Source organism: Vidua macroura, chromosome Z (genome assembly GCF_024509145.1).
Source record: "Vidua macroura isolate BioBank_ID:100142 chromosome Z, ASM2450914v1, whole genome shotgun sequence".
Taxonomy (NCBI): Eukaryota; Metazoa; Chordata; class Aves; order Passeriformes; family Viduidae; genus Vidua; species Vidua macroura.
The window spans coordinates 1,714,066-1,726,997 of record NC_071611.1 but is presented as its reverse complement, the minus strand read 5'-3'; the positions used below and the strand labels follow the sequence as shown (position 1 = coordinate 1,726,997).

Genomic DNA, 12,932 nt, shown 5'->3' with positions numbered 1-12,932 from the left:
GACAGTGGAAGTTGTCCCTGCCCATGGCAGGGGGTGGGACTGAATGATCTTAAGGTCCTTCCCACCCAAAGCATTCTGTGGTTCTGTGGAACACTTGCAGTCTTCTCTTCAGCCCAGTTTAACTCTCCTCCTCCTCCTTCAAGCCCAGCTGGATGCTACTTTGTCCTGAGGAGAAGATTGCAGCTCTGAACTGAATCCCGATGGATGCAGGTGAGGACATGCGAGTCCCTGTTTGCCCCTGGCCTGTGTTGGGTGCGTTAACACCACCCCAAAGGCTGCTCTGAGCCCGGGTGGTCTCTCACCTGCCCTGGAGGGTTGGGGGCTCGATGGCTGGGGGTCCCTGCGGGTTCCCTGCTAGATCCCCGGCATGCAGGACCCGGGGGCCTCTGGTCACATCCCGGGATTGTGGGATCCGGAGGTCCCTGTCAAGCCCCCAAGAGGTGGATGCGGGGGATCTCTATGAGGGCGCGGGGTGCGGGACCAGCAGGTCCGTGTCAGATCCCCGCGGGGTGCAGGGTTCGGGTGGTCCCTGTCAGAATCCTGAGTTCCCGGATGGGGGGAGTCCCTGTCAGATCCCCGGGGTGCGGGACTCCCGCATCCCTGTCACTTCCCGGGATTGCGGGGTCCGGGCGGTCCCGGTCAGACCCCGAGTTGCGGGATGGGGGAGTCTCCCTCGGAGCCCCGGCGGTGCGAGAGGGGGGAGGTCCCTGTCGCTGTCAGATCCCGGGGCTGGGAGGGTCCGGGGGGATCCCGGCCGGATCCGGGGGTTGTGGGCTCGGGGAGGTTCCTGTCAGAGGCCCGGGGGTGCTGCACTCGGGCTGTCCCTGTCAGATCGCCGCCGTGCGGCCCCCAGGCCGCAGCCCCGGACTACATCTCCCGTCAGGGCCGGCGCGGGCCGCGGGCGGAGCGCGGCGCGTCACTGCCCGCCGCCCCGGCCCGTCCCTCTGCCGAGCCGGAGCCGGAGCCGGAGCGTCCTCCCGGGCGGCGCCCCCGGAGCCCCCCGCGCCCCCCCGCGCCCCTCGCCGCGCCCATGACCCCCTCAGCGGGGCACTGACCGCGCCCGGCCCCGCACGGTAAGCGCGGCCGGGGCGAGACGTGACACAGCACCGCCCGGGGGGGGAGCGAAGGGGGGCAGCGGGGGGAGCGCATCCCGGCTTTTGTCTCCGTTGGAAAGACGCGAACCCCGCGGCGTGTGTGTGTGTGGGAGGGTGGGGGGTGTGGGGGTCGTGCCGCGGACGGAGCCGGTTTCTGGGCAGGTCTCGGTGCTGGCGGTGTCGCGGCGGCCTCGCCCCGGCTCGGGTGTCCCCCCGGCTCGGTGACAGCCCGTGCGCGCCCGTTGGGCCCCCCCCACAACCCCGGCCCGGGATGCGGCGCTCCCCGCGGAGAGCGGCCGGGGCTGGGGTTCGGCTGTGCTCCCGGCCTCTGGAAGCTTCCCGGCCGCTCCGTTTGGCCGGAGAAAGGCAGGGCTGGCCCCCCCAGCCCCGCCCCGGGCGAGCCCCCCGGTGGGCAGAAGCACAGGGAGCCCATCGCGGCCCCGCCGCAGGCGCCGCCGGCCATCGGCGGCCGCGTCGCGGCAGAGCCGGCGGCGGAGCCCGCACAGCGGCAGCGCCGGCACAAAGGTGCCCGCGGAGCATCCCCGCGGGACCGCGGCCCCGGTGCGATGGTCCCGGCCGGGAGCAGCGCCCACCCCGCGGGAGGCGCGGCCCCCCGGGCTGGGTCCGGGCGTAGCGGGCGAGGGGCTCGCCGGAGACCCGGTTTTGTTGTCGTTTCACGGTTGTCGTTTTCCTGCAGAGTCACTCTGGCTGCACGTGGTCTCTCGGGGGCCGTGGTGGGTGACAGTAGGGGACAACAGATGCTGTGGCAGCGGAGCAGCCGGCTGTCGTGGGATGTTTTTTGACGCAGCTGTCCCCAGAAATGCTGAACGCTGGAGGCACAGTTGTTGGGTGTCACTGGCTTCCCCGTGCCTCAAAACTCAGTCCTTGGGGTTGTTTTTCCATAGAATGAGACTAAGGCTCACCTCCCGGGGCCTTTCCCTGGGTCAGGCTTCTCTGGAAAGGGTGATAGTCCCACTAGTGAGATCCCACAGTGGATGAAGAAGCAATGCCATTATGTTGGAAAGGGGCAGGTGCTGTTTCTCAGTGCCCCAGAACCTGGGTGCTTATCTCAAATGGGCCATTTCCACGTGCCCGTGGGTGCCACGTTCATTCCTTCTCCTGTGTGATCCACCCTGCTCTTTCTCCACCGCTCAGGCAGGTATGGGATGAAGCTTGAAATCACAGCCTTGTTAACAGAAATTGAAGAGATGGGAGGAAGCAGAAGATAGTCTGAGCTTCCCGGTTGTTCCTTTCAGTGCAAAGATGCCAAAATAAGACCAGATCAATTAATAGTCCCTTCTCTACAAAACCTAGGAAGGCTTTTTGATGGTGGACCATCATCTGAGCATCCACATTGTGGCAGGGGGGTGCCACACGGGATGGAGAAGGAAACCTCCCACTCTGCTTATGATTTACGTGACCCTGATAAGCAAATATTCACACCTTGTCTCCAGTGAGTGGAAGAAGCCTCTGTTGTGTCCACCAACATTACTTTTCCCTGTGAGGATCATAAAGGCTTTGTTCTGCCAAGGTCCAAGAGCAAAACCTTGTGCTGCATTTTATCCCCTCCAGCCTTGGGTAAGATTTGTAGGCTGTGGTTGCCCTGCACTGAGTGCGTTATCTTTGGCACTGACAAGCAGTGGCTGTTTTGGGAAGCTCAGGCTGTGCAATTTTTTTTTTTATTTTTTTTTTTTTTTTTTTTTTTTTTTTTTTTTATCATTTATAAGATCTCAGGTTACTTTTAAAGCAGAGGAGCAGCAGTTGGATGCTGCTGCAGGTGAAGGTGATGCAGGGAAGCGACTTGTCTCAGGTGATCTGGGGGGGTGAAGTCCAGCACCTGGCTGGATGGAAGACTGGAGAGAATTTGTGGAGATGAACTGAACTCCTGCTCTGCCTTTGTGATGTGGTTTGGGAGAGGGCTGAGGTACCTGAGGGGCTTGGCTGGGTTTGGCACATCTGTTCCCATAGCTGAGTCAGCCTGATCCACAGATGGCATGGGAATGGTCTATGGAGGGCTCCTGAGAGCCATGAAAAATGGAATGCAAAGCATGGAAACATACTTGATGGATGTTAGCCCTGGATCCAAACTGTGGAAGGGAAGACAGTGGGGTGCTGGGCTTTATCTCTAGAAGTCTCTTCTTCAGCACTTGATTTTGAATGGGGTTAACAATACTCTTTTTGGTCTCTGGAGTACCTTCACATTGGGGTGAACTGCGTGGTTGAGGTCATTCTGCTGTGATCTCCTGGTAAGGACAAATTTTGCTGTGTTGACTCTCCTCTTCTTTCCCGATTTGTCTCTCTCTCTCTTGCGTTTCTCCTTGCAGCCATCCTTGCTCCTGCTTGGTCCTTCCCCAGCAGGAAGGGTGTGAAACTGTGGTAGTTGTCACTGGTTGACATTTTGCCCGCAGGTCTCTGCAAAGCAGCAAGAGAAAACCCTTCTGGGCCTAATTTAATTTCATGTTCTTGCTGCTCAGTTGAGTCTTTGGGGTCCTGTGTATTTGTGAGGAGCTGTAGCTAAAAGTATAGCAAGACCCTGTGTTTTCTATAGAAGCTGGGGGCAGCATTTTCAGGAGCTGTTTGGGACACATTTAACATTCTTCCTTTCTGTTTTGATGGAGTAATTAAATATCATTAATGATATCACTGTTTTTCAGTTTGGCAGAAGTGTTAAGGCATTTATGTTACACCATTGTTAAGTTTCAGAGTTAACAGTTTGCTGCTCTGTTTGGGGAAGGATCAGGTTGGGGAAAGGACAACAGAAGATTGGAAGTGTTGAGGCTTCTGGTTGAGTAATCTCCATAAATGCCTTGGGATGTTGTGAAACTCCTTGGAGAAGGGGCAGTTCTGCCACTTGAGGATAATTAGCAGATTACTGTATCATCTGAAATGAAGGGCTACTGTAGCCAACCAATCCTCTTCTGTTTGTTTGAGACCCTGGCTCTTTTATTTATTCATATACATTTTTGGTCATATATATATATACATTCACTTAAAACATAGATGCCTTGCTGGTGATCCTAAGAGAAGTGTGTTTCCTCCTCCGTTCAGACTGAAATGGCAGCAACATTAGATGTTCTTAAAACTTTTGTGCATTTAAGCTTCCATGCTAAAATGAGAGATTTTGTTTCTTTCACGTCTGCCTTCAGCTGTGCCGTGGTCAGTCTTGGCTTGCTGGATTTTGCATTGTCATTGTCATCCTGAAATGCAGAGGTAGCTCAGCAGTGGCCAGGAATGGGAGGTGGTGTCTCTATCACGGATGGATTGCAGAAAACTTATGATGGAAAATTAATAGATTTGAGATTTTACTACTTTGAGTTAGTTCTTGGAGAGTCCTCACGGCAGTCTATGGGTCACTGATATTTTAGGCACCCCAGCTTGGCTGAGAGTAGTCTTGTGCTCACTCCAGAAGGGCCACTGCTCCTGTCTCCTGTCCTGCACAGACAACCCTCAGCCTCCCTGTCCCCCAGGCACATAGAACTTGTGGTCCAGGAGATGAAGAATTTGGTTTCTGGGGTGGTGGGAGAACCTGTGGTGACACAACCAAACTTCTGCCTCTGCTATCTCTGCAGGACCAAATCCTGCCACACCTGTCGGCCAGGAACCTGCTGCAGGTGTATTTCATAACGTGCAGACATTTATCGAGGGCGTCTCCTCTGTGGCAGCTGGCTCAGCTTCATCTCCTTCCCCGGCGCAGTTGCATCCATGCAGGGGGTGGGCTGGTGGTGGAAAACATCTGCATTTCCACCAGGATGGGAAGGGATATGGGTGGGGTAACATGGATGTGGTGGGGCTGTCCCTGGGATGGAGAGCAGGGGTGGGTGGCTGTGTGGTGTCCCCCATCCGCTGGTGTCACATCGTGCCTGCGTGACCTGAGGATGCACTTGGCTGCCCATAAGCTTCTTATTTCTCACCTGTGGTTTGAATGGGTCTATTGGGTTTGTGTGGCCAGGTTTTAGTAATAGGAGTGCTGCCAGGGTGGCTTCCATGAGAAGCTGCCCAGGAGTTTCCCCCATGTCCAGCAGAGCCAACACCAGCCAGCTCCAGGACAGACCCCAAGGCCAAGCCCATCAGGAATGACTGTGATGCCTCTGGGATAACAGATTTAAGAAGAAAATAAATTGGTTGCTAATCACTGGCAGTTGTAATTGTGGCCACAGAAGAGTGGGGTGAGAACATGTGAGAGGAACAACTCTGCAGACACCAAGCTCAGGCAGAAGGGGCAGAAGCTGCTCCAGGTTCCAGAGGTGAGATTCCCCTGCAGCCCATAGAAGGCATGTGGATGCAGAGATGCTACCTGCAGCTCCTGGAGGAGCCCATGCCAGAGCAGGGGGATGCCTGAGAGAGGCTGTGATCCCATGGGAAGCCCGTTCTGGAACAGGATCCAGGCAGGGATGTGCTGATCTGTGGAAACAAGAGCTCATGCTAGGGCAGGTGTCCTGATAGGGCAGGTGTTGTGACCCCATGGCGGGGGACCCATGCTGGAGCAGCCTGTCCTTGAAGGACTGCACCCCATGGAAGAATGATCCATGTTGCAGAAATTTGTGGAGAGTTGTAGCCCATGGGATGGACTCCCACTGGAGAAGTTCATGTAAAACTGTCTCCTGTGGGAGGGACCCCACACTGAGGCAGGGAAAGGACTCTGACTTCTCTCCCTGAGCATCTTATTCTGAAATGATCATAACCCTCATTCCCATCTCCCTGCACTACTGAGGGAGAAGGTAGAGCTGGGGAGGGAGGTGTGAGGAAAAGGTGTTTTTAAGATTTATTTTGCTTGTCATTATCCTGCTCTGATTGTGTTGTTAACACATTCAATTAATATTGTAAATTCAAGTCTGTCTTGCCCACAATGGTATTTGGTGAGGGATTTCTCACAGTCCTTGTCTCAACTTATGACCCTTTTGCTCTATTTCCTCTCCCCTGTCCAGCTGTGGAGTGGAGTGAGAGAGCTACTTTGGTGATTGCCTGGATTCCAGCCAGGGTCAACCCACTGCAATTTGTCTTAAAAAAAAAACAAACCACACTGGTTTGTACAGGCTGTACAAACCTCCACCCTGGAGGGGCTTCACCACCACTGGAACCTGCCCTGCACCAGAGCAGAGGCTGCTAGGAGACACACAGACACACAGCTGCCACCAGCTTGCTTGCCCAGGCACCTGCGACAGGGAGCCATTAGCAGGGTTTGTAATTAATTCTGAAAAATGCTTTTGAGCTCTTGAAATCCTGGAGGAGCTGTGTTGCTTGGCTGGCATCCACCAGGACCTTGGGAGAAGCTGGTGTTCACAGCCAAGCTGTTGCCAGTTGTGTTGGGTGGCTGCTGGCTTGGGACACGAGTAGTTGGGCTGGCATGGGAGGGGTGTCCTGGGAGGCTGTGGCACAGGAGGGTGTCACACTGCAGCAGCCAAGGTCCCTGACATCAGCTGTGCCATACCATATGTTGGGGATCACACCCCATGCACCCCCTAATTATTGTTGAGAGGGTCTGCTGCCAGGTCAAGCAGTGATAGGGCAAGGGGGAATGGCTTTAAGCTGAAAGATGGTAGGTTTGGGTTAGATGTTAGGAGAAGATTCTTCCCTGGGAGGGTGGTGAGGCCCTGGCACAGGTTGCCCAGAGAAGCTGTGGCTGCCCCTGGATCCCTGGAAGTGTCCCAGGCCAGGTTGGACAGGGCTTGGAGGAACCTGGTCAGGTGGAAGGTGTCCCTGCCCATGGCAGAGGCTGGAACCAGATGGTCTTTAAGGTTCCTTCCAACCCAAACCGTTCTGGGATTCTGTGTTTCTATGAAATAAGCAGTTGTGACCCTGAGTTTTTCACATAATTTGATTAAATCTCGCAAGTCTATCTGTGCTACCACAGCGCTATTGAGCTAAAACAGAAATGCACTGCAGATGTTTCAGCTCAAAGCTGTCACCAGCTTTGAGCACCTCTCTTGTGAAGCCAAAGCTTTGTGAGCAGCATGGAGCTGGTTTTGGGTGGAGCAGCCTTGGGTGACCCTGGGGCTGGGGCAGCTTTGTAGAGGCTGGGCTCACCTGTGGCCGTGGATGTGACCTGCTCCTTCTCATATGTGTTCCATTTTGGGGCCACCAAGCTTCTGCAGGTGGCCTTGAAGGATGTCAATGCCTGCAGAAACACTTCTTGGTGTTTGTTAGTCAGGGATCTTGCAGGAGTTAACCTGGGGTGAATTTTAAAGGATTTTTTCATCCTGCATAGAAGTGTGTGCTCCAGTCACTGGCAGGTGTGTGGTGCAGTCTAGGTCCAGCCAGCCAGCCCAAAGCAGTAGTCTGCAAATCGTGGAATCAGAATCACTAAGGTTGGAAAATACTTCTAAGAGCACCAAATCCAGTCATCAATCCAGTACCACCACCATGTTCACTACTAAACCATGTCCTCAAGTGCCACATCCACATGCTTTTTGAACACTTCCAGGAATGGGGACTCCACCACTGCCCTGATCAGCCTGATCACCCTTTCAGTGGAGAACTTTTTCCCAGTACCCAATCTCAACTTCCCCTGGTGCAGCTTGAGCCCATTTCCTCTCCTCATGTCACTTGTTACTTGGAAGAAGTGTCTGACCCCCACCTGGCTGCACCCTTCTGTCAGGGAATTGTAGAGAGTGAGAATGTCCCTTCTGAGCCTGCTTTTCTCCAGGCTAAATGCTGGTTTGCTTTTGGGTGCTGCATTTCCCTGTATTACCCATCCAGAAGCAAATCCCCTGGGGCTAGAGGACTCCTGGGCGCCGTGTCCAACTGCAGTGAAGCCAGGGAGCATTTTAATAACATGTCATCAAGAATACCATGTTGTGTGTCTCAGCAAGAGAAGAAAAGGAAGCAGGAAGGGTTGTGGTTGTGCTGTGATTGTCAGCTGGAGGTTAATAACAATGTTTTATGTTTAAGAAGGTGTTTGCTTTGCACAGTGAGAGGAGAGAGGAGTGTATGCCTGAACCCACGGGAATTGTATTCCCTGAAATCAGGGCATATTGTTGATCCAGAGAATGTCTCTTCCCAGCCAGACAATCACCTTGGAGGCATCTTTGATTTTATTTTTCTTTGGCTCAGGAAGTTGGACTGGTGATCGTGAAACTTGCAGCAGTAATTTTTGCAACAGGAGGTTTTACAGGAGGACATGGAGACTCGGGGAGTGCTTTGGGAAATGATTTCTGTATTTTTCTTGCCACGTACATGTTTGATCCTTGAGAGTAGACAAACCAGGTGAAGTTTTCAGGGTCCTGGCTGTGATGTCTGAAGAGGCCTCTAAAGGAAGAGGAGGCTACAGGTGTGGATGAAGGCTGTGATGAGGTGGTGAATGGTTTTCTCTCCCAGCTTTCCTCCCTTCTCTTGATATCAGCAGTTTCTCACACCCTCACAGCAGCTCTGCAATGAAACACACGCACTTCTGGAAACCTCTTGTGGTGGATGCTGAGTTTTCCATCTCTCCCTGCATCCCTGGCTCTGTCCATCCCTGTGCTAGCCAGGCACAGGCAGACGAGTGTTTTTCCTGCCTTTGCAGGTGCTCAGAGCAGCATCATGTCATGGGCAGGACACCACAGCCCCGTAGAGTGTCAGCAGAACCGCAGCATCCCTCCCTGCCAGGATGCTTTTAGTGCCAAGATTCACCTCAGGGCACTGGTCCTCCCCCGATCCTGCATTTTGGAGCATCTGCAGAGTACACATTGTTTTTCTCAAAATTGATTCTGGGAAAAAGCACTTGCTTCACTTTTTTTTGATAGATATATTTTTGTCACATAGGGTGAAAGATTCATTTATCGACTGCAGTCACTTTGAAGCTTCTCCCCTGTTTTTATGCTTGGTTTTTTTTTTTTTTTTTTTTTTTTTTTTCCCCAATGAGCAGAAATGAGGCTTATGCACTCAGACTGACTGTCACTTGCTATTCCTCCAGAACCTTTTTTAACCCAGGGACTAATATCAGCCATATTTGACAGAGGAGGGCACATTTTGGAGATAAGAACTTGCAGGCTATAAGAAAGAGGGTAGAAAAGGGAAATGTAAATTCATTCTTGTCTGCAAGGAGAGGCTGCATCAGTCGTGAGCCTAAATAATATCTGTCTGGGTGCAAGCAGGTTGGTTAATTCTTAAGTAAATTACCTTAGTAATTCGCTACAATTCATTTAAGGAAATAACTCAAATCATTTTGAACACGGGAAAGGAGGAATTGGCTGTAGGGATGCTGCCAGGGAGGGCATGTTGGGATGATGCTAGATAACTTTTAAAGGTCCCTCGCTACCCAAACCCTCTCCTCTCCTCTCCTCTCCTCTCCTCTCCTCTCCTCTCCTCTCCTCTCCTCTCCTCTCCTCTCCTCTCCTCTCCTCTCCTCTCCTCTCCTCTCCTCTCCTCTCCTCTCCTCTCCTCTCCTCTCCTCTCCTCTCCTCTCCTCTCCTCTCCTCTCCTCTCCTCTCCTCTCCTCTCCTCTCCTCTCCTCTCCTCTCCTCTCCTCTCCTCTCCTCTCCTCTCCTCTCCTCTCCCCCCCCACATTTTGAGCTTGTGTGTGACCTCTGAGCTTGCTGCAAAAAGCTGGTGGCTGATTTCTCTCCAGAGCCTTCTGCCTGTACTGGCATCCTGCAGTTCAAAAGGGTTTTTCATCCTTGATCTTAGCCTTGCCACATCTTCTGGGTTGGATAGTCAGTTATTATACCATGACTGCTCCTGGTAGTGATGTTCCATGTGTTATCATCTACAAGCTCACACAGGCTGAGGTGCAGGTAAATTCTGTCCCCAAAAGCTTCCTAGGACACTTCAACAGAGCTTCCCATCAGGACTGAGGTCACGGCTGGCAGCATCGCCTGGAGAAGGTGAGGCAGCATTGAAGTGGCTTTTCAGGATCAGCTGTGGTCCATGAACTTGCCTTTGAGCTGGAGCTGCTGTTGAAAGTGATTAGTGAGCTTCCAATTCCCAGAGGAGCCAGGGATGGTGTTCTGCCCCTCTCTGCTCTTGTTCCCATTACAGCTGCAGCAGGAGGCTGCCTCTTCTGTCCCTTTCCCTTCTGCTGTCACTATGTGCACTTTGATTTTTGGGTGGTTTTTTTTTTTACTTTTTTTTTTTTTTTTTTTTTACACCGGGGATTCTCTTCCTTTTTTGTCAGCTCAGAGAATGATTTTCCTTACGCTCTTCTCTGTTTAGGGCTGTGGGGGAGGAAGTGACTCAGCCTTTCCCCCCACTCTGATTTGCACAGTCATCCCTTGCTGGCTTTGCCGAGTTCTTCCTTGAGCATCTCCAGTTACACTCGCTTCATTCAGCAGGAGCATTCCTCCCTCCTCACTGCAAGTTTAGTCAGGGAAGGGCAGAGTGGGGAAGGATGAGCCCTCAGCAGGATCTTTCCCTGTGCCAGGAGCAGAGTGAAGCAGCGAGCAGGCCGTGCTGCCAGACCTGTGGCAGCTCCAGGTCTCCTGTCTGCTCCTTGTCCGTACGGACATCTGTGGAGGAAGGTCCAGCCAAATGGAATTTCGAGGGCTGGCCTGGTCATACTCTAAAAAAATGATGGAATGTGATGTCATGGGCTCTCCCAGGAGGGGAGGTGGCTCGGGTTCTGCTGGAGGATGCCCTGCCTGGGTGATGGTGGGCGGGGTGGGTGTGGGTGATGGATGGATGGTGACACGGGCTCCGTGCAGGACCGCTGCCAGCTTGCCTTTCATGGCAGGGCTGAAACGGCTGCTAAATACCAGGGAGGACACACTGCCTGCTCTGCTTTCCACAGGGCTTTTAGACACTGCTGCTCAGCAAGGAAGCCAATAAATCATCTACCACTCTAAGTGATAGCAGGTGTCCCATGTTCTGTATAAAAAACAAGTGCATTTGTTTTGGGTTAATTATTCTCCTACCCTGGAAGCCAGCATAGCTCTGCTTCTCTCTAAAGGGGAGAAAGGCAGATAAAAAGGAGATGCAACTCCCAAGCCCCCTAGATCTCTGTTCCCAAATCAGATGCTCAAATCCTAAGAGCAATTTTGATCTGCTGAGGGAATTCCAGTATGCATCGCTTACTACTTTGCTTTATAACAAGGAAGTTTGGCATCCAAAATGATATTTGGGTGGTGGTGAAGGTAGTGCTGGGGAGGACAAAGTTGGTCATCTTCTGGAAATACTCCAGTAACCTCTCTTGGGCTTAGACTTCCTTGTGTTCATCTTTTTTCTCCTCTTCTAAGAAGTCCAGCCACATCATGAACCTGTCCTCACAGCATCCTATGCTCTGCTTAGGCCATATTAGCTGTCTTTTGAACATCTCTGCCTATTGATTAAAGCGTTAGGAGGAATGTTAGCTTGGAAGCAATAGGTTTGATTAGCCGATTATTTTAACAAAAAATAGGTGAACTTTAATTAAAAGTACATAGGAACTGTAGTCACTGTTTTTTAATGTGCTGGAAGGGAAATCAGAGCACATAACCAAATGAGAGCACTGGTCAGGATGCTAGTGAGGGGAGTTTTGAGGCTGAAGGTCAGCATTGTGCATGACATCTTCTGCATGACCTAGGAATATGGAAAATTATTTGTGTGTATTTAATGGGGGCTGCTGGTTTTTGGGTAGTGAACTGTAGTGAGGGTAGGGACTTCATGGCTGCATGAAGCACGCAGAAAACAGCTGAGTCTGTAGGATGCTATTCTTGTGTGAAGGTTGGGTTTAACTTGGATCAGTCAGTCAGTCGAGTAATTACATCCTGAAATACTTAATGAATTCAGAGAATCATAGACTCCTGGAATGGTTTAGGTGGGAAGCACCTTAATATCATCCAGTTCGATCCCCTGCTGTGTGCAGGGACACCCTCTCAGCCCCATCCAGCCTGGCCTTGGGCACTCCCAGGGATCCAGGGGCAGCCACAGCTGCTCTGGGCACCCTGGGCCAGGGCCTGCCCACCCTCCCAGCCAGCAATTCCCAGTTCCCAATCTCCCACCTGTGCCTGCCCTCTGGCACTGGAAGCCATTGCCTGTGTGCTGTCCCTGCATGCCTTGTCCCCAGTCCCTGTGCAGCTCTCCTGGAGCCCCTTGAGGCCCTGGCAGGGGCTCTGAGCTCTCCCTGGAGCCTTCTCTTGTGCAGCTGAACAGCCCCAGCTCTGCCAGGCTGGCTCCAGAGCAGAGGGGCTCCAGCCCTGGCAGCAGCTCCGGGGCCTCCTCTGGGCTGGCTCCAGCAGCTCCACGTCCTTGTGCTGTTGGGGTCTCCAGATGCTCTTCAGATGAGGTCTCACCTGAGCGGGGCAGAGCTTGGATATTCTACAGCTGACACGTGGGAAAAGCTTGCTGATACCAACACAGCTGTGTGGACTGCAAGCAGGAGGCTTCAAAAAACCATCCCGTGCTGTTTGTTGTTGTTTGGGTTGTTCTGAGGATCTGTTGTGGGTTGTAGGGGCAGGTGAGGGTATTGATGAGGTGTTCAGAAAGAAGCAGCTTAGAAAACAATGTGGAGGCTCCAGTGAGGGAGTGTCTACCTCCTCTGTTAAGAAAAGTAAATGACTTTTGGAAGGTGGTGGTTTGACATAAATCAGTGCAAGCAGGGAGACTGGAAAGCCCAAGCAATAGGTGACTGCTTTCTGTGCTCTGGGCTGGAGGCTGGGCCCCAGTAATAATGGCCAAATCAGAGACAGGCAGATGATGGCACAGGTGGGGAGGAAGAGCCAAGAGCAGGTCGGGGCAGTGAGCACATCCTCCTCTTTGGTCTGCCCTTCCTGTTTGCTTGATCTGGGGTCAAACATCTGGATATGATCTCAGTCCAACCCACACGCTGGGCCTGCAGCTGTGACTCCTTCAAGTCCTTGAGCCCCAAGGCTGCCAGCATGAGCAGAGCTGATGGCAAACTATCCAGGGAAGAGGAGATGAGTGATAAAAAGCTTCTGTCTCCCTTTC

General features: G+C 52.8%; 1 protein-coding gene across 3 annotated transcripts in view; it reads left to right on the top strand.

Moving 5' to 3' along the window:
- Positions 1–346: 346 nt before the first annotated feature.
- CTIF (cap binding complex dependent translation initiation factor) overlaps positions 347–12,932 on the top strand; it is a 148,553-nt gene continuing 135,967 nt past the window's right edge. For all 3 annotated transcript variants that reach the window (XM_054003028.1, XM_054003027.1, XM_054003029.1), the window contains exon 1: positions 347–1,073. In XM_054003028.1, the coding sequence (XP_053859003.1) occupies positions 445–1,073 (629 nt within the window). In that variant the 5' untranslated portion in view covers positions 347–444. The remainder of the gene's footprint in view (positions 1,074–12,932) is intronic.